General features: G+C 35.2%; 1 protein-coding gene across 2 annotated transcripts in view; it reads right to left on the bottom strand.

The window, feature by feature from the left end:
* Nucleotides 1-20,982, bottom strand: part of Fut8 (fucosyltransferase 8) — a 167,888-nt gene that overhangs the window by 39,190 nt on the left and 107,716 nt on the right. For both annotated transcript variants that reach the window (XM_090344301.1, XM_090344302.1), the window contains exon 7: nucleotides 16,785-17,022. In XM_090344301.1, the coding sequence (XP_090200427.1) occupies nucleotides 16,785-17,022 (238 nt within the window). The remainder of the gene's footprint in view (nucleotides 1-16,784; nucleotides 17,023-20,982) is intronic.

The following is a 20,982-nucleotide window of genomic DNA, read 5'->3' as shown; positions in this document are numbered from 1 at the left end:
AAGACCCAGGTTCGATTCCTCGGTACCACATTACATAGAAAAAAACTGAAAGTGGTGTTGCGGCTCTAGTGGTAGAGCACTAGCCTTGAGAAAGCCCAAGGATAGTGTTCAGGACCTGAGTTCAAGCCCCAGGACTGACAAAAAAATATATATACATACATATATACATACATATATACATATACACACACACACACACACACACACACACACACACACACACACACACACACACACACACACACACACACACACACACACATATATATATATATATATATATATATATATATATATATATATATATATATATATATATATATAGCAACAGGGGGCCGGGAGTTTGGCCTACTGGAAGAGTGCTTGCCTAGCATGCACAAAGACCTGGATTCGATTCCTTGGTACCATATACATAGAAAAAAAAAAGCCAGAAGTGGTGCTGTGGCTCAGGTGGTAGAGCTCTAGCCTTGACAAAAGCCCAAGGACAGTGCTCAGGCCCTGAGTTCAAGCCCAGGACTGGGCAAAAAAAAAAAAATAGCAACACTAATCAGTGAGAATATAACAGGTACTTAATCTGCTTTTACTGAAAAGCACTGATTCCTTAGTTGAGCCCATGAATTACCTAGAAACAAAAGAAAAGCCCAAGCTTTCTCTGTATGAATCTTTGTTTTGAAACATTCACTTTGGATTCAGTGAAGACAAGACTGACTGCTTAACATGTTTACATGGAAGGATGGAAAAAACTGCCCCCAAAGAAAAGGAACCATCATAGCCTCTGCAACACAGTCTACTGGCCAGACAATACAAATTCACTTATCCTGACCAGATTTCCATTTTCAACTTTTCCAGAATCTCTCCACAGTGACCAAGCTGGCCATACTTTGGCCAGGACTGTTTCATCATTATATAAAAGTTTTCCGTTCCATCCTAACTCTTTTTCTACTTAAACCTAAAGTTCATATCTGCACTCTGAAGAGGGGCTGAAGTGTTAACCCCCTGTGGCTACTCATGCTTTGCAATGAACCTCTCTTCTCTGTCCTCTGTGTGCTCACTCCTCTCTTTATTTGGCATATTGGGGCCAGTGGCCCAAAACTGTGGTTTCAGAAATACATAGTCCTTTTATCTTTCATTACAAATAGATATATAAAATTTGTACTTACCTAACATTTTCTCTTTCTTTGCTAATCTATGGACTGATAATCAAGGCCTACTCTCTACTTTATATTTGATGGTATTTTCATATGCTTGACATAAACCAGTTTTGAGGTTTCAGAAATACACAGTCCTTTATCTTTCATTATAAATAGATAAAATTTGTACTCACCTAACATTTTCTTGTTCTTTTCTAATCAATGGATTGATAATAAAGGCTTACTCTCTACTTTATATTTGATGCTATTTTCAGATGCTTGACATCAGATTAACATCATCAATTCTTTGTTGATAATGACTTTGGTGTAATAACGTCTCATAATAGATCTCAGATATTAATCTCACTTAAATAACTTGCAATAGTATTAGTTTCATTATAATAATATGTATGCTTTCCCATTCAGCCTGATTTTTTTTTTCTTTAAAAAAAAAAACAAAACAGACTCAATGGGGCCGGGAGTTTGGCTTAGTGGTAGAGTGCTTGCCTAGCATGCATGAAGGCCTGGGTTGGTTCCTTGGTACCACATACATAGAAAAGTTGGAAGTGGTGCTGTGGCTCAAGTGGTAGAGCTCTATCCTTGAGGTAAGCCCAAGGACACCTGTCACAACCTAGATTTTGTACCACCCAAGTGAGCTTTATGTTAGGGAAAGATAAGAATGCATTTAAAATTTCAATTTAAGAATGCCCACACAACAGAGGCAAACAGTACAATTGCTTAAAGTGCTAAATAAAGCCAGCTGCTCAAAAGGGCAAGCTCCATGGTGGTTATAATTATTTACCATCATCCAGCAAAAACACAACACAATGGCTATTTGACAAGGTGTTTTATCCACAGGGTAGACTATGACCTCTGCTCATTATTTTAGTATCCTGAGGTTAAATAATGATAATATGACACTGAACTATCCAAAATGATGAAAAAATAACTTTTAAAATATTTGCTTTGTTGGGCACTAGAGGGTTCATGCTTATAATCCTATCTACTTAGGAAGCTGAGATTCAAAAGGTCTTGGCTGAGAGCAAGCCTGGACAGAAAAGTCCATGAGACTCAATCAATAACCACAAAAAGGCCAAGATAGAGCTATGGGGTAAGCAGTAGTGAGCCAGCTAAGCAAGTAGAGTAAGCATTGATGCACTGAGTTCAAAGTACCAGCCTCCCCCCACCAAATACTAGTTTTCTACAATGATATTTCATTTAATCAATTTAAGAGTTGACTTCCCAAAGCTGACAGTAAAACCTGTGTCCAACTATCTTTTTTGAGTAGGAATACTGGTGGCAAGTTGCAAAAAATATGCTATTTCATATTCCATTTATAAATGCAATTGTAAAAATGTCAAAAAAAAAAAAAAAGGAACAGGGTGCTGGTAGTTTACGTTGTAATCCTAGCTACTCTCAGGAGGCTAAGATTTGAGAATGGAGGTTCAAAGTCAGTTTGCAAAGAAAAGTTCACGAGATTATTATCTTCAATTAACCAGAAAAACACTGCAAGTGGAAATGTGGATCAAGTGGTAGAATTTAAGCCCCAGTATTGACAAATACATACATACATGCATACACATGAAAACACATGCGTGCACACACACACACAAACTTAGCTATTACTTTCTCATTTTTTTTCCTTCTTATCTTCTTTCTAGCCTTGCTCTAGACAGAATGAAAGAAACAGGAACAATAGTCTTTTAAGCAAAATCTACAAATTTAATTGTCTTTTCTATTTTTATTTGTGATTCCTAATGCAAAGTAATATTTTATTAATTTAAAATGAACAAATTAAGATGTAAAACCTGATAGCAACATATTATATTGTTATTTCTAACATGCTAGTTTGCCCTTGGTAAGATAATTCCATCAAAATATAGCTCCATAGAACCATTTCTTTCTCTGTTATTTTTAAAGAATGATATAGACAGAGTACAGACTGTTTTGTAGCCACAACTCAAAGACTGCATTCAAATGGTTTCAGAATGATTCTTTTCTTCCCTTTCTCAGCATATTCTAAAGGCCCACTGGCAATTCAGTTTTATGGGATGGAACTCCACAGCAGTTTTTAAGAAATGAAAACAAATGAATTAATTTACAATTGCATTTTTAAATGCATCTGTGGCTACTATTGCTTTTACTCAATCACATAGATAATTCTGCTATTTGATATATAATAACATGATAATGAGCATATTATAGTAAGACATACTGGTCATCTTGCCAAACAACTGGAACTGCTATCAAATATACATTTGGATGTATAATCAATGTTCAAACAAAATACCCAAGCTAATATAAAACAGAAATCAAAATTACAATTCATTGTTCATCTATATTCTTTTCAGTCCAAGGGAAATAGTCAAAGATGAGATTTCTTTTCATCAAATGAAAAACATCAATTTCAAATATCCCCAGAATAGGAAAGACTAATTTTCTCATATACAGATTAATTAGCTCAATGATTATATATTGATATTAATGATATGCAGAAAAAGAAGTAGCTTGAAGCTATTATCAGATTTTTTTAATGTCATGAATATAGACATAACACTTATTATTCCTACAATACGTGCAAGCCTAACTAAAAAATTAGGGAATTTGTGCCTGTTGGTCTTTAATTTTGATGTTGGAAGCATTTTTGGATTTTGAAATAATTTTGAATTTTGGAGTAATTTATCCTTTTCTCTGTTTGAAATATAATACTTCAAAATATAAATACTTGATTAATTATTTAACTCACATATTAATAATTGTGTTAGGAGAAAAGTTTCCACTGTAGTTGTTTAATATGAGATCTACACAACCATGTGTGTCCATGTCATACTGAGGATTGAAACCAGGCCTTGAGCATGCTAATAAACTCTGCCGCCGGCCTACCTCCCACCATCACAGCGTACTACCACCCATTTCCTCTGTGCTCCTCTTAGGAAGTACAAGTCTTTCAGAGAGTCATTCATTATATCTTTGGCACCATTTGTTCAGTTGGGTAATAATCCAATCTTGTCAACTAAAAAGTTTCCTAATAATTCTTTTTTTTTGACCAGTCTTGGATCTTGTCTCAGGGCCTGGGCACTATCCTTGGACACTTTTTGCTCAAGGCTAAGCCACTTGAGCTACCGCACCACTTCCAGCTTTTTCTGTATATGTAGTACCGAGGATTCAAACTCAGGTCTTCATAAATGTTAGGCTCCTAAGGTGACTACTTTTGACAGTATTGTTCCAAAAGCACTGCAGCAATGTTTATCACAATTACTGCAAATATATTAAGAAACTACCGCTGAATTCCTATAAGAACCTACTGCAAAACTTGTCATTACTGTAAAGACAGTTTTTCTTAATCACAGTTAAGAGTGAATAGAATGAGTTTACTCATCTATTTTTACTATATTTACTCAAATATAAGCAGTTCAGACTTGTAACCCTTAAAAATACTTGCCGGGTGTGGTGGCTCATGCCTGTAATCCTAGCTACTCAGGAAGCTGAGATATGAGGATCAAGGTTCAAAGCCAGCCCAGGCACAAAAGGACCTGAGACTATCTCCAATTAACCTCTAGAAAACAGGAAGTGGGGCTTGACTCAAGGGTGAGATGGTAGCCTTGAGCTGAAGAGCTCAGAGAAAGTGCCCAGGCCAAGTGCAAGCCCCACGACCCTCAAACAACAACAACAACAACAACAACAAACCACTTATACCTAAGTACCTTTATCACATTTATCTTTGCTTTACTTGAAAATTGTAAAATCATTAGCTTTCAAAATTGATTTTTTTTATTTAGATGAATTGCCTTACATCTGTAATCCTAACTTCTTAGAAAGCCAGGACACAGACAATTGTGACTTGACACCAGCTTAGGCAAATAGCAAGATCTTCATTTCATCCAATAAAGTGTTATGCGTGTGTGTATCTATCATCCCTGCTACAGGATGTTAAACTGGATGTTGGCTTATGCTGGGTTCGGGTAAAAGGAGAGACTTTTTTTTCCAAAAATAATGAAAACAAAAAAGACAGTGATATAGCAAAAGCAGCAGAGCTCCTAACTAGCAAGTACAAGGATCTGAGTTCAAACCCAAGTACTGCCAAAAGGAAAAACACAGAACTGATTTTGATGGTTTAAATCTTCTACACAAGTCAGCAAATAAGACAGAGAAGGAAAACAATAACGCCCAGGAGTTCTGATAATTTGGTATATACCCTAAGTAAGACATGACAAACACATAAGCATCTTTATTATCATCCATCAAGCACTTCAAGTGTGCTGGTCATATACAATTCAGTTCAAAATAGCGCTTCTAACTTTTGTGGCTGGAATGACTGACTACACTCTCTCCGTCCCTTGGGATACTGTTCACAACTTCATTAACACCATCAGCCACATTCTCCACCTGGAAATAGACTTTTTGAATGTTTATGTTTATTTTCTGTTTAGAATGGGAGCTTTTTGTACACAGGAATTCTAACCACCTATACAAAGGTTGGCAACCTTTTTTTTTAAGCAAAGGACTAGATAGCAAATGTTTTATATTTTGTAGGCTTATAAACTCTTTTAAAATATGGCAGTCTTACAAAACTAGGCTAGGAAGATAATGGGAAACAATCATTCACTGGTCCGCGAGCACAGCGTTTTATTAAAGGCAACATTTTGATGTCAAGCTAGGATCCTGTAATAGCTATATTACTTCTGGTAAATTACCCACCTATATAAAATGTGAATAATACAGGTTTATAGACAAAATATGCAAAATTCTTAGCACTGTTGCACAGTAAGGTCACTAAGTGTTAGCTATTGTTATATGATTATTTTCGTAGTCTCTGAATTAAGTAATGTTCAATAAATGTTTAATAAAAGGAAGCCATTAAAATTTTTATACAGAGAAAAATGGCTTGTGTTAGTTCATAAAGCATTTTTTAAAACATTTTTGAGGGTGAGTATATAGCCTAGTAGTACAATAAGTTGTTCTAGGAACTAGGTTTGATCCCCAGTTCTGCAAACATAATTCCATTTTTCAAAGTGCTCTTAAATGAGTATTTTTAATTTATTTTCAGTTTTACCAGAAACATTAGACTTGGGAAGACTTTATTTATTTATTTATTTATTTATTTATTTATTTATTTGTAGTACTGAGGTTAAAACTCAGGTTCTCCCCTCTGCTAAATAAACTAGATTATCCTGGAGCTATGTCTCTGGTCCTTTTACTGTTGGTAATTTTTTAGATAGGGCCTGGCTACCTATCTCAAAATGAGCCTGGGGAGTATCTACCTGTTAAGCTTCCAGGAAGCTAGGAGAAGAGGCTCACGATATGAAGATCAGTTCTTTATTGAAACAAGTTCTCTCACTGCTTGGGTGGCCTCAACTGAGCTTGGCCTCAAGCTCCCAAGTGAACTAGAATTAGTGACTGAGATCCTAAATAGTACGATGAATCAATATAAATATGTAACCATAAAGTCCTTGCATAATAAATTTTAAAACAGTAAGACATCGTGAAAGTTAATTCTGGTGGGATTTTCCTACAAACAAGAAGGCTTTATCTTAAAAAACATTTTCAAGCATTCTTAGGCATCTAATCTCATTTCCTCCTGATTAGAGTATTAAATCACATAGATCAGGATAAGTCTTCATTATTTGAGAGATTTTAAAACAAATTAGAGTGCTAGGGATATAGCACAATGAATGAGCACTTATTTAGTGTGTTCAAAGCCCTGGTTCAAAATAACACAAACAAAACGTGTCCACCACTCCTACAAACTTCAAAAAATATTCCTGAACAGATAACTGAATTTTAAAAAAATATTTAGTAATAACTACTAACCAGTATTGTTAGACAATAAAGAAATAAAAATAAATATGGCAAACATCTCAAAGAATTTATAATCAAAGAGATACAAAAAATGATTTAAAAACAAATACTGGGAATTCACACTTACAATCCTAGCTACTCAGGAGTCTGAGATCTGAGGATCACAGTTCAAAGCTATGCTGGGCAGAAAAACTGGGGACTCATCTCCAATTAGCTAAGAAAAAGTCAGAAGGAAAGCTTTGGATCAATGGTAGAGGGCTAACCGTGAGTAAAAAAGCCAAGAGAGAGTTTAAGCCACAGAACTGGTATTAAAGAAAACAAAAATGAAAACATGAGGTTTCCTGAAGAGAAAATATTTTAGGTTACCTGAAGAGAAAATAAACAGGACCAGAGTTCAAGTCCCATGACTAACAACAACAACAAAAAAGATAAACAAGATATTGTGAAATTCATTGGAGGAGAGATAATCTAGAAAGAAGAACTCATATGTTTGCAGTGTAGCAGTATACAGAACTTCCAAGGGATATGTTTATAGGTAAACTAGAACAGGGGCCAGTACATATGAAGGGGGATTACAAACAAATACTACTACATCTAGATTATATGTTGAGATGGGTCTGGATGACATTTTGCTCTGGCTGAACTCAAATCATAATCCTCCCAAAATCAGTCTCCGGAATAGCTGGGATTGAAAATGTCAGCTAGTGCACTTAGATTAAATATAACATTCGTATGGTGTAATGTGAGGATGTTTCATAAATATTATGATAGTCAATTGTGAGTTCCTGAGGAGCAGAGGCTGGGTCATTCATATCCTTATATCCTTTCCAGCATCTAGAAAAACTCTCGAGTTTTAACTGAATGTCTGAATGACGTCTTTATTTATGGTATTAACTCATATTTGAAATTTTATAATAATAACCATAAATGCACCCAATATTTGCATCAGCATATTTCTGGCAGTTTTTAGAGTGTGTGAGTGTGTGTGTGTGTGTGTGTGTGTGTGTGTGTGTTGGTACTGGGGCTTAAATTCAAGGCTTTGAATTCTTTGTGCTTTTGTTTGGCTTTTGCCTCATGCTGGTGCTCTACCATATGAGCCATGCCTCCACTTTTGGTCATTTGATGATTAATTGAAAATAAGTCTCAAGGACTTTTCTGTCTGGGCTGGCTTCAAACTACAATCCTCCTATCGCTTCCTCCAAGTAGCTAGGATTATTGGTGTGAATCATCAGTGCCCACCTTGGCAGTTTTAATTTTTTTTAAAATAAAGTTATACTTCAAAGTTGAGCAATAATCTTAATAATCCTAATTATAATACTGTATATTTGGGCAAAAGACATAGAACTACTGCTATGCAAAATTTCCTTATTCTAGGTAATACAAATGGCATTACATTTAAAGGCTATTTATATTAAACTTTTATTTAAAAAGAAACAGCCCTTTAAGATTGTATCGAATATATATATATATAATATACCTCAATGTTTAAAACCTGACTTGATTCATAATAATTAAATAAAATCCTTAAGGGACACACATATAACATACAAGATATATCAGTGTTTACAAAAACATTTACAATTTATGGGAAAGTTATCAAAGCTATGTGCCTCAAACATTTCATAGATGTAAGGATATCTCACTTACTAGCTCTAGCAGCACTGGATAGGGTCTAAACAGATTTCATGACATTTTTCAAAAATGTTTCCAATGCAATATGTTCCACTTCTAAGTGACTTTGGTGCTAATTATGTATTGCTTCTTCCTAAATCAAATCTCTCTTTATCTCTGAGCTCATTCTGCCAGAAGCTGTCTAAAAAGGGTAGAGTATATTGTTTAAAAAAGTCATTCTTAGCAACACACTTCTGAAAAAAAATCTATAATTTAAGGCAAGCATCTAAGACAGCTTGAAGGGAAATGTTTTGAAATTTGGAATGAGATGTGGGAAACTTTTATTTTTTTTCACTTACTGGACAAGCACATGGCAATGCATAAATAACCCAAAAGTGTAGGCCCTAAAACCATATTCCATTTCCTCAAAATAAAATAAGCAACTTAAAATCTCAGGTAGAGCGGGGTTTCTTAGCTTCTACCAAAATCTTCCCAACTGCAGAGAGGGGAAAAACTCAAAAACACTGAGAATAAGAAGTCTTGAATAAATCAATGAACTGAAATTTGATGCTATGTGAAATTTTCATTTTATAAAATTCTATGTCTTGTTTATGACTTGAAAACAATTTCACCTAACACTAAATAAAATTGATAGTCCAGGAAAATGTACCTGTTACATTTTGCCTCTTGCAAACCTCTGAGTCACTTCCTCCAGGATTTACTTCTATGTCAACTTGAGAAGCACTCTAGCACAGATATGAAAATATGTACAATTATGTGCAGCATGGAACACAGCATAGCATGGAGGAAATTTTAGCTCCTTGATACCCATGTATTCTAGCTATAAAAGACCTCTCGCAGGCATTTTTCTATCTCCTTAAATGGGAACTAAAGATAAAGGGAATGTGGTAGTGAAAGCAGTTTGAGTTCTTCTGAGGCACACAGATATTCTAAATGACCTTCTAAATTCCTGAAATAAAGATTTTTCTTGCAAAACTAATAACAACAGATGCTGGAGAGGATGTGGCCAGGAGGGATCACTACTACACTGTTGGTGGGAGTGCAAACTCATTCAACCACTATGGAAAGCAGTATGGCAGTTCCTCAAAAGACTAAACATAGAGCTCCCCTATGACCCAGCAATTCCACTACTTGGCATTTACCCAATCATCCAGAAACAAAGACATACTAAATCCACCAGCACAACAATGCTCATTGCAGCACTATTTACCATAGCAAAGATATGGAACCAACCTAGATGTCCCTCAGTTGATGAGTGGATCAACAAGAATACACACAATGGAATTCTATGCTGCTGCCAGAAAGAATGACATTGCCCCATTTGTTAGGAAATGGAAAGACTTAGAAAAGATCACATTAAGTGAAGTAAGCCAGACTCAAAGGAACTTAGGCTCAATGGTTTCCCTCACTTGTCATAATCAGTAGAAACCTTGGGCTCTCCTAGCAGAGATTTGCAATAGAGCAAAACCTTGATACTAAAGGCCATATAGTAGGTCGCTAAATGAAAGGATCTCTAGGATATAGAAACATAATCCATATAATGAATGATTGTTGTTCTTAAGGTACTGTTATCTCTCATCTCTTTTGCTGTCCCTTGGTTATCTCATATTGTTACAGTATCTCACTTTGTTACCTGATATATCGGATATATTTGTATTTGGTTATTTGAAATGGGATAGGGAAGGGGGTAAAACAAGATGAGGGGTGGGGGTGGGGGGGAGGGAAATGGGGACCAAGACATGTGAAAGGGTATCAATGTATGGGAATTAATGCACCATCTATCTGGCAAATATCATGTAACCATTCTATTAATTACAATAAAAAATAAAAATAAAATTTAAAAAAAGATCTTTCTTGCAGCCAGGCTCAGGAGGCTCACATCTGTAATCCTAAATACTCAGGAGACTGAGATCTGAGGATCATGGTTCAAAGTTATCCTAGGCAGGAAAGTCCATGAGACTCTTTTCTCCAATTAAACATCAAAGAGCTGGAAGCAGAGTTGTGGCTCAAGTGGTATAGCTCTAACCTCTAGTGGAAAAAGTTAAAGGCACAGACCCTGGGTTCAAATTGGAATACCAGTACACATGCACATGTATAAACAAACGTACACATGATCTTTTATAAACCATAAGTAGGAAATCACACCTTAAAAATTTTATTTTATTTTATTTTTTTGCATAAATTATTTATTTATTTATTTTTAATTTTTTTTATTGTAATTAGTAAAAGGGTTACATGATATTTGCCAGATAAAAGGTGCATTAATTCACATACATTGATACCCTTTCACATGTCTTGGTACCCATTACCCTCCCCCCCAACCCCCCCACCCGTCTTGGTTTTCCCCCCTTCCCTATCAAATTTCAAATAACCAAATACAAATAAATTCAATATATCAGATAACAAAGTGATGTACTGTAACAATATGAGATAACCAAGGGACAGCAAAGGAGATGAGACAACATAGTACATTAAGGACAACAATCATTCGTTATATGGCTTTTGTTTCAAAAATTTTATGAAGGTTGAATCGAAAGTCCTTATGCACTTATAGTAACATGTGCTTGTCAGTGACTTCAGAGAAGTACAGGACAGATATATGCCATAAACCTTTAGAGCAAGGATAGCTAGATTTCCAAATATGTTTGATTGCAACACACTCCAGCACACTTCACCACAATGCTCATTTTAAAAATCTCTAATGATGGGGCTGGGAGTTTGGCCTAGTGGTTAAAGTGCTTGCCTAGCATGCATGAAGACCCGGGTTCGATTCCTTGGTACCACATACATAGAAAAAAAAGCCGGAAGTGGTGCTGAACCTCAAGTGGTAGAGCTCTATCCTTGAGAAAGTCCAAGGACGGTGCTCAGGCCCTGAGCTCAAGCCCAGGACTGGCAAAAAAAAAAAAAAATCTCTAATGAATGAATAGAAAAAATGTGGTATCTATATACAATGGAATTCTACATAGCCAACAGACAATATTTGCAGGGAAGTGGATGAATCTAGTACAAATCATGTTGAGTGAGACAAGTCAACACCAAAAAAAACAAAGGCACATGGTATCCTTAATATGTGGCTATTAGATCCAAACAGTACAAGAGCAATGACTCAATATTTGGGTACCCAATGCTATGGACATGGCATTAAAAATATAAACACAACTACATAGACATGAAAATCTATGGCTCTATAGACATAATGTTTTATTACATAGATTAATATATATCTATGACATATATAAAGCCTAATTGTAATTATGTTCTAAAATCTAAGTGCCAGTGATTGTATATAGAAATTCGCTTCCTGAATATTTGTTTGTTAAACACGTCATCTGAAATATGATGTAAAAACCAATGTTAATAAATTTTTTAATAAAAAAATCATAAGCCAACATTAGCGGTGAGAGGAGATCTACAAGCTCTGGAATGTTGAAACAGAAAACAGCACAATTAGAGGACCAGAGAAGCACACAGAGCTTGACTGTACAGGCATCTCACTGTGCTTAAATGATGGGTTTGTCAAGCACAAGGCTTTTCTATTATCTCAACATTATTCTCAGAAGTTATTTTTCCTATCTAGATTTCTCTCATTCCCCTCCCCCCATTTAACTTTGTATGTAACTTTAACATGGAAAAACTATACAAGTTCTTATCAAGGCCTGACTTTCATCTTAAAGACAAGTCTCTTCTTTACTGAAATAGAAGATACAATCCAAAGGTTCATATGGAACAAGAAAAGCCAAAACAATTCTAGGCAAAAAGAGCAATGCAGGTGGTATTACAATACCAGACTTCAAGCTCTACCATAGAGACACAATAACAAAAACAGCATGGTATTGGCACAAAAGTAGACCAGAAGATCAATGGAATAGAATAGAAGATCCAGAAATAAAACCACCTACCTATAGTCAACTTGTATTTGACAAAGGAGCCAAAGATATACAGTGGAACAAACAGCCTATTCAATGATTGGTGCTGGTAAAACTGGGCAGCCACATGCAGAAAAGTAAAACTTCACCCTAGCCTTTTGCCATGCACAACCATTAACTCAAAATGGATCAAAGACCCCAATATCAGACTGGAAACCTTGAAACTGCTGCTACATGATAGAGTAGGAGAGACACTGGAACGCATAGGCACAGGCAAAAGATTCCTGAACAGAATCCCAGGGTCACAACAGATTGGAGAGAGACTCGATAAATGGGACTACCTAAAAATAAAAAGTTTCTGCATAGCTACTAAAGTAGAAAGACAGCCAACCAACTGGGAAAAGATATTTACCAATAATACATCTGACAAATACTTAATATCCAGTATCTACAGGGAACTCAAGAAACTAATCCCCTCCAAACCCAAAAAACCAATCACTAAATGGGCAAAGGAACTAAACAGAGACTTATCAAAAGAAGAGATTAAAATGGCAGAAAAGCATATGAGAAAATGCTCATCATCCATGGTCATAAAGGAAATGCAAATAAGAGCAACCCTAAGATACCACCTTATCCCAACAAGAATGGCCAAGACTTTGAATTCAGACAATGACAGTTGCTGGCGGGGTTGTGGAGAAAAAGGAACCCTACTGTACTGCTGGTGGGATTGTAAACTAGTTCAGCCACTCTGGAAAGCAGTGTGGAGGTTTCTTAAAGAACTGAAAATTGACTTTCCCTACGATCCCGCCATACCACTTCTGGGCATCTACCCTGAACATCATAACCCAACATATGATAAGGACATCTGCTCAGCTATGTTTACCTGTGCACTATTCACAATAGCCAGGCAATGGAAACAATCAAGATGCAAACTATTTGCAATAGAATGCAAATGAATGGATACAGAAAATGTGGTATATCTATACAATGGAATTCTACATAGCCAACAGACAAGATAAAATAATGGCATTCGCAGGGAAATAGATGAATCTAGAGCAAATCATGTTGAGTGAGACAAGTCAAGACGAAAGGAACAAAAGGTGCATGATACCCTTAATATGTGGCTATTAGATCCAAACTGTAGAAGAGAGAGGACTCAATATTTGCTTACCCAATGCTATGGACATGGTATTGGAAATAAAAACATAAAAACCTATGACTTTGTTGTCCTTAATGTACTATGTTATATCTCATCTCCTTTGCTGTCCCTTGCTTATCTCATATTGTTACAGTACATCACTTTGTTATCTGATATATTGAATTTATTTGTATTTGGTTATTTGAAATTTGAGAGGGAAAGGGGGAAAAGCAAGATGGGTGGGGGGGTTGGGGGATAGGGTAATGGGTACCAAGACATGTGAAAGGGTATCAATGTATGTGAATTAATGCACCTTCTATCTGGCAAATATCATGTAACCCTTTTATTAATTACAATAAAAATATTTTTAAAAAAACCTATGACTCTATAGACATAATGTTTTATTACATAAATTAATATGTACCTAATATACAAACCCTTAGCCTAATTTTGATTATGTTCTAAAAACTAAGTGCAGTGATTGTATATAGAAATTCCCTTCTTGAACACTCATTTGTTAAACATGTCATTTGAAATATGATGTAAAAATCAATGTTAATAAATTCTTTAATAAAAAACTGGAAAAAAATGAAAAAAGAAAAAAAGATAAGTCTCCTGTTGTTGAAGGGTATAACCTATAATTATGCTCCATAATTATGTTTGTGTTTTACATTTTAAGGAATATATATATATATATACATATAATGAAAATAAAGTTTATGAGCAAAAAAAATCACACTATCTATATATAGCTCTCACTCATTCTCCTTTGTAACTACAGGCGACAAGATGGACAGGGAGTTAAGGTACTTAGTACACAAGATCATTGTCTTGCTTTTGTTGTTGTTTTTTTAACATTGGTTTGGTGGTTAACTGGAGATAGAAGTCATGGATTTTCCTGTCTGGGCTTGCTTTGAACTGCTATCCTCATATCTCAGCCTCTTAAGTAGCTAGGATTACAAGCATGAGCCACCAGCACCTAGCTCATTAGATTGTTTCTGTTGTTGCTGGTTTTTTTGGAGGGTAAACGCTCTGGTTCAAAAGCTAAAGTTAACTGATAAGGTTCAGAAAGCTAAAAATAACAGCCCAGCATCCTTTCTTCTTCTGCCCATCATCGAGAGAGACACACTAGTGTTCTAAATTCCTAAAAATCTTGCTAGGCACTGGGCGATCAAGCCTGTAATCCTAGTTACCCATGGGGCTGAGGTCTGAAGACTGATGTTTGAAGCCAATCTGGGCAGGAAAGTCCATGAAACTCTTATCTTAAATTAATTATTTTAAAAAAATGCAAAAAAGCTCAAGGACAGCACCTAAGTCCTGAGTTCAAGCCCCCATCTCAATCTACCTTTCATGAACCATAAATAGGAAAGCAAAGCATGCTTTAAGAAATTTTATGGAAGCTGAATTACAAGTCCTTATGGCCTTAAAATAATGCTTGTTTAGGTCTGCACAAGAGACTTAAAGTTGTATGTGCATTTAAGTTTCCACTAATCAGAATCTGAACTATTACTATACAGTATTACAAAAAAGCATATCTGTAGCCTGTCTAACAAGTGGTTTGCAATTACCTTATTGCTTAGTATTAGTTTGTCCATTAGTGGTATCTAAAATTGCTCCCCATTAAAGATACAAGCTAGAAATTTTAAATGATAGTAGACATAGTAGAATCTTTATAAACATTAGTTTCATAAAAACTATTTAAAGCATAATTTAATATGAGCTCTGCTTGCTAAAGATTTTCCTTGTGACTTGAGCTATTTGCTTAAATTTAATAGTACACTGACAACACTAGGAAGTAGCTGAAAGCAATATGACTTCTTATCAATTTCTCTACACTTGTAACAAAAAACAAAGAGCTTGAATAATAAACAAAAACCTACTGGGTCTGGTGAGAAAAAAAATGTTCACAATCATGAAAATAGAAACCCTGAAACTTGTCCTTAAAGCATTTGCAAGCACTCAGTAGTCAAAATGTACAATCCATCCCTAATTTTCCTAATGACTTCATGCTCTCTTGCCTCTTTCTTCACATGTGATGTCCACTTACTAAAAATTCTTCTACTATGCACTAAACAGGCTGCCTCCAACTTACACTTTAAGACTCAGTTTTAAAAAAATTAATGCTTCGAAAATGGCTTCAAATAGTTGCTCACTATGTGGTTTCGAGTATTTTTAATTTGTCCACACCACATTATTACCATCTATTTTGATTGTTCATTCTTTGCCTCTAAACTGCCCATTAAAAGAGAGACTGTATCTGTGTGCTTCAGGTAAGTAGGTCAGGGGTCAAGGGGATGTCAAGTAGCAACCAACCATGAGGGCCTGAGTTCCAATCCCAGCTCTGAAATTAGTCCAGATCCTGGGGTATGGTGGTGTGCACTTATAATCCCAGCACATAGGAAGCTGAAGCTGGAGGATAGTAAATTAAGGACAGCCAGAGCTACACAGCAATTCATTCTCTCAAAAAAGAAGGTGGGTATATTGGTAATTAACCTGTACCACTACTGTTACTACGAGGTAGTAGAGGTAAGAGGCGTGTTGTCTGAGGTAGCTATCTACAAAACTAAAGCAGAACACTTGCTTCACAAGTATAAGGCTCTAAGGTAAGTCCCCAGTACTGCAAAAAAGAAAAACGAAAAGGGGGGAAGCAAAAGGAAAAGGCAAAGAGGGATAGAAGGAGGGAGGAAAAAAGGGAAAGAGGAAGGAAAAGAGAGTAGAAAGGTTATGTCTGAGAACCTTGAGTCTACTTTTATATAATAATTGTGATGGGCAAATGAGTTTATTAATGTGAAAGTATCCTATAAAGAGAAAGCTGTCTCATCATCATTATCATTATTATTAAAAGCCTAGACTTCTACTCTTTGGAAAAAAAAATCTGCTAAATAAATCACAATTAAAAATAAATATCAGAAATAAAATAGATCACAAAATACATTTTTTATTTAGCTTTTTCAGACAGGTTGGTATTGTTGGCCTCAGACTTGTAATTTTGTCTCAGCCTCCAAAGTGCTGGGATTATAGGTATATGCCATCACATGTGGCTATAAAACATGCTTTTTTTGTTTTTGTTTTTTAAAGTTTTCTTTGTAAATTTTATTTGAATAATGGATAGCATTCGTGGATCCAGAAGAAAAGGTGCTTTTGATCCAAAAAAAAATCTGTATTTAGAAATCTGATGCTTTGATCAAGCAAAATATGATATGCAGCACAGCTCCTTACCTGACCAGTGTCCTGTGGAGGTGCCAGTCCTGTCAGTGCATGTGTCACTTACAGGTCTAAACACAGTCTCCCATCCACCAGTAGCATAGCGCCAATTCTGGGATTCCAGGATGAGTGTCCGCTGGGTGCCATATGCAATCATGAAGCAGTAAACCACATGGTGAAGCTGACAACCATAGCCACAGCCTTTGTTGATGTTACATACCAGCTTCCTGGCTTTGCTGCAGTCCTTGGGGTTCTGTCAAAGAGGAAAAAAAAACCCAAACAAAACTGAAAATAAATGAAAATAAAAGTTGTATAGAGACATGACCATGTTTTTAGTTATCATGAGTATCAAAAATCATATTAAGCCATAATTGGTTCTTTTTTTTTTTCCAGTCCTGAGGCTTGAACTCAGGGCCTTGGACTTTCTCAAGGCTAGAGCTCTACTGCTTGTGCCACAGCACCGCTTCTAGCTTTTTCTATATATATATGGTACTGAGGAATCAAATCTGGGTCATCATGCATGCTAAGCAAGCACTTTACCATTAGACCAAATTCCCAGCCCCCATGCCTTGGTTTTTGAAAAAACAAAACTATCTAATTACTTTATTCTTATTGAGAATACCACCATTTTTCCATTTCAGTGAGAAAATCTTACTCAAAACCATACATAACACTTTACCATATGACCAGCCCATCAGCATGATTCTTACTAATACAAGAATCCAGCTTTAAGGATTAGACCTAATAAAAATTTTATGTAAAATAGTAACACCTTTGTACAACTACTTAAAGATTTAAAAAATTAGGTGCGTATTTAGGGAGTTGGAAGAGAAAAAGGACAATTACTTAGGTAATATCACTAAATAAATGCAGTTATATTAACAACACTTTCTTAAAAATAATAAAAACACCAGGTGTTGGTGGCTCATGCCATAATCTGCTCATGCATAATCTGATGATTATGGTACAAACTCAGCCCAGGTAGGAATGTCTGTAAGACTCTTTTCTATAATTAACTACCAAAAAAGACAGAAGCAGAACACTGGCTCAAGTGGTACAGCATTAGCCTTGAATACGTAAACTCAGGTACAATGCCCAGATCCTGAATTAAAGCCCTCAGACCAGCACCAATATATATAATACAATTTAAATTTTTTAATGTTTTTTTTTACTTTTCTATAACTGAGAACATATAAATGTGGTTACATAATTCTTTAATGAAAGAAGTAAAAATCATTCATTCTAGCAGCACTTCAGATTATAAACTTACTTACTATGATAAAACTCAAATTAGCGGGCACGGTGGCCCATGTCTGTAATCCTAGCTACTCAGCAGGCTGAGATCTGAGGATTGTGGTTCAAAGCCAGCCCTAAAGTCTATGAGACTCTTATCTCCAATTAACTACTAAAAAACTGAAAGTGCCCCTGTGGCTCCAGGGGTTGGGTGGTAGCCTTGAGCTGAAGAGCTCAGGGACAGTGCCCAGGTCCAGGGTTCAAGTCCCATGACAAAAAAAAAAAAAAAAAAAAAGAAAGAAAATCTCAAATTAGCATAATTTATCTTTTAATTCAATCTATAATTTATCTTTTAATTCAATCTATCTCCACAGTTCCTTATGCTACAAACAAAAGCTACTTTTTCATTATGAAGTAAAAGACACTGGGTAAAGACATTGTTGAATTCAACAACTGTAAAATATTAGTCATAGAATTTCTTTTTAAAACAAGCATGATGCTTGCTGCCAACAATTTTTATAACTGAATACATAATAATGTCCTATTCCATCTTGATATTGATGTGTCAATTTTTAATTGGGAGGTCCATTTTTCTATTTCTATATATTGCTATAAAAATGGATGACTGATAGAATATTTTTTATCCCAATGGTAAAGTTTCAATTCTGCTCTAATTTGTATGAGGTATTACTAAACATCCTTAGGCATTTTAGTTCTTCATATAACAAGTTGTTTTGACAAGCATTCTTTAGTCTGAGTTTTCCAAGTTCTTTTTTCTGCAAGCAAAGAGAGGATGGTGCCTCTAGGAACAGAATCTATTTTCCTCATACAGCAAGAGGCAAGGTAATTACTTCTTAATTTATATGAGGCTTGAATAAAAGCAGTCAGCGAACTTCAAATCTAGAACTATATTCTAGGGATATCATCTGTGCTGTTTAGAGTTCAACTTGCAAAAGCTAATATGGTGAGGCTATAAAGTCATTCTGTGAAAAAAGGTGAAAAATGAAAATGCAATTCAAATACCTTCCAAAGATCTTTCATACTCAAATATATTAGAACAAGCTGCTCTTTTATATAGATCCAAGTAGAATCAATGTCATCAAGGACCTTAAGTTAAACCCCTTATAAATCCAAGAGATTTAGTCAATATTGTTTCCACAATCAAACACGAATTGCTTACTCCTTTTTACCTAAAACTATGAACTCTTATAGTAGTATTTTTCATTTGAGACTCTGGCAGACTCATACAGTAATAATACCATCTTGTTGCTTCAGCCATAAAAGATTAGGAAAAGAAAAGTGTGTGAGAATTGGGAGAACAATATCATTTAATTTCTATATTCAACATCAAAGATTCTGAGAGTAAATGTTGCTCTCAAACTGATCCCTGGTTTTATCCAAAGTTTATCAAGGGTGCAGACATAAACATTTGTCAACTTTTCATGATTTGTAAGAAAAACACTTGCATATTTCTAGAATTCATTATAAATGAAAAAGTTTATATATTCTTCAATAACCTTTTTCTTTTGAACACTTTTTAGATGTACTGAATCATTCTAAAGATAGTACATGTAAAGACGGTACAGACTCCTACTATATGCCAATTCCCTTATTATTATATTTCACATTGATCTTCTTGTTGAGAGAAAAAAATAAGGAATCATAAGTATTGGAATAGCTGATCTTTGCTTTGGAAAGTACAGGTCTTTTATTTAAAAGAAGACTTACATCTTTATGTAAGAAAATCACAGCTACTATGTCTTAAGATTTTTTTTTTTTTTTTTTTTTTTTGCCAGTCCTGGGCTTGAGCTCAGGGCCTGAGCACTGTCCTTGGACTTTCTCAAGGCTAGAGCTCTACCACTTGAGCCTCAGCACCACTTCCGGCTTTTTTCTATGTATGTGGTACTGAGGAATCGAACCCGGGTCTTCATGCATGCTAGGCAAGCACTTCAACCACTAGGCCAAACTCTCGGCCCCTGTCTTAAGAATTTTATTAGAACCCAAGGTTTTGGACAAAAATAAACTATAAGAAGACAAAAGAAAGGGAAATTTTTTCCATATATTTTTATTGTAATTAATAGAAGGGTTACATTTTATTCACCAGACAGAAGGTGCATTACTTCACAAACACTGATAACCAAGAAAGGGAAATTTTTGAAAGTATTAGTAGTCCTCAAATAAAGCTGCAGACAGAATATATTAATTTTTCAGGTTTTTCATAGGTAACATAAATTAATGGGAAAACATTTATTATGCTTGGCTCTGAAATTCAAAAAAAGGTTTACATATGAGAGAAAGTGGCTAAAAAAGAAAATGAATGAATAGAAAATTAAATAAATAAAATTGCAAGATTAAAGCCACAACCCATTTCTTCCAAAACTACTAATATCCTTTCTAAAGGATATTTTCTGAACATCCAGAAATAAAATAAAAGTATAGTGAGAATCAGAGAAGATATTTGTGCTGATAACACAAGATTAAGTTTACCACAATTAAATTCTAGGGGGGAAAAGTTACTACTTCTAAGGAAAGCAGAGAGGATTAAAAATAAGAGACAACACTGAGATGCACAGTGATTTATTTTAGGGAAAAGGAACTTTGAAAGAAATTCTGATGTGAATGAAGTCTATGCTGTACATCACTGTTAAAGAAACCATCACTATAAGAACAGCTGTGAAATCTGTAACACGGAATGATTCGTAGTTTTGAAATCTTCAAATTTATTATCAAATAGCATGTATCAACTGCCATGACTCTTGCTTCTGGTTTTATACTACCAAGCTGATGTCTGCCAAAGGCTTAGAGGTGCGACTTGTCCATAGTCAAAAATATGAAGGTGGACCTCATTACTAAAGACCTCAATCATCATAATACTTGAATAGGGTAGTTGTTTCTGGTAATAAAATACTTTTCTTACTTAATGTACTCTTATATAAAATGTCTGCCAGTTATGCAAGACTGCAGAAATGTTGTTGTTTTA

Source organism: Megascapheus bottae, chromosome 14 (genome assembly GCF_031878675.1).
Source record: "Megascapheus bottae isolate mThoBot1 chromosome 14, mThoBot2.hap1, whole genome shotgun sequence".
NCBI classification, from domain to species: Eukaryota; Metazoa; Chordata; class Mammalia; order Rodentia; family Geomyidae; genus Megascapheus; species Megascapheus bottae.
The sequence above is the reverse complement of the archived record's forward strand: the minus strand, read 5'-3'. Positions and strand labels throughout refer to the sequence as shown.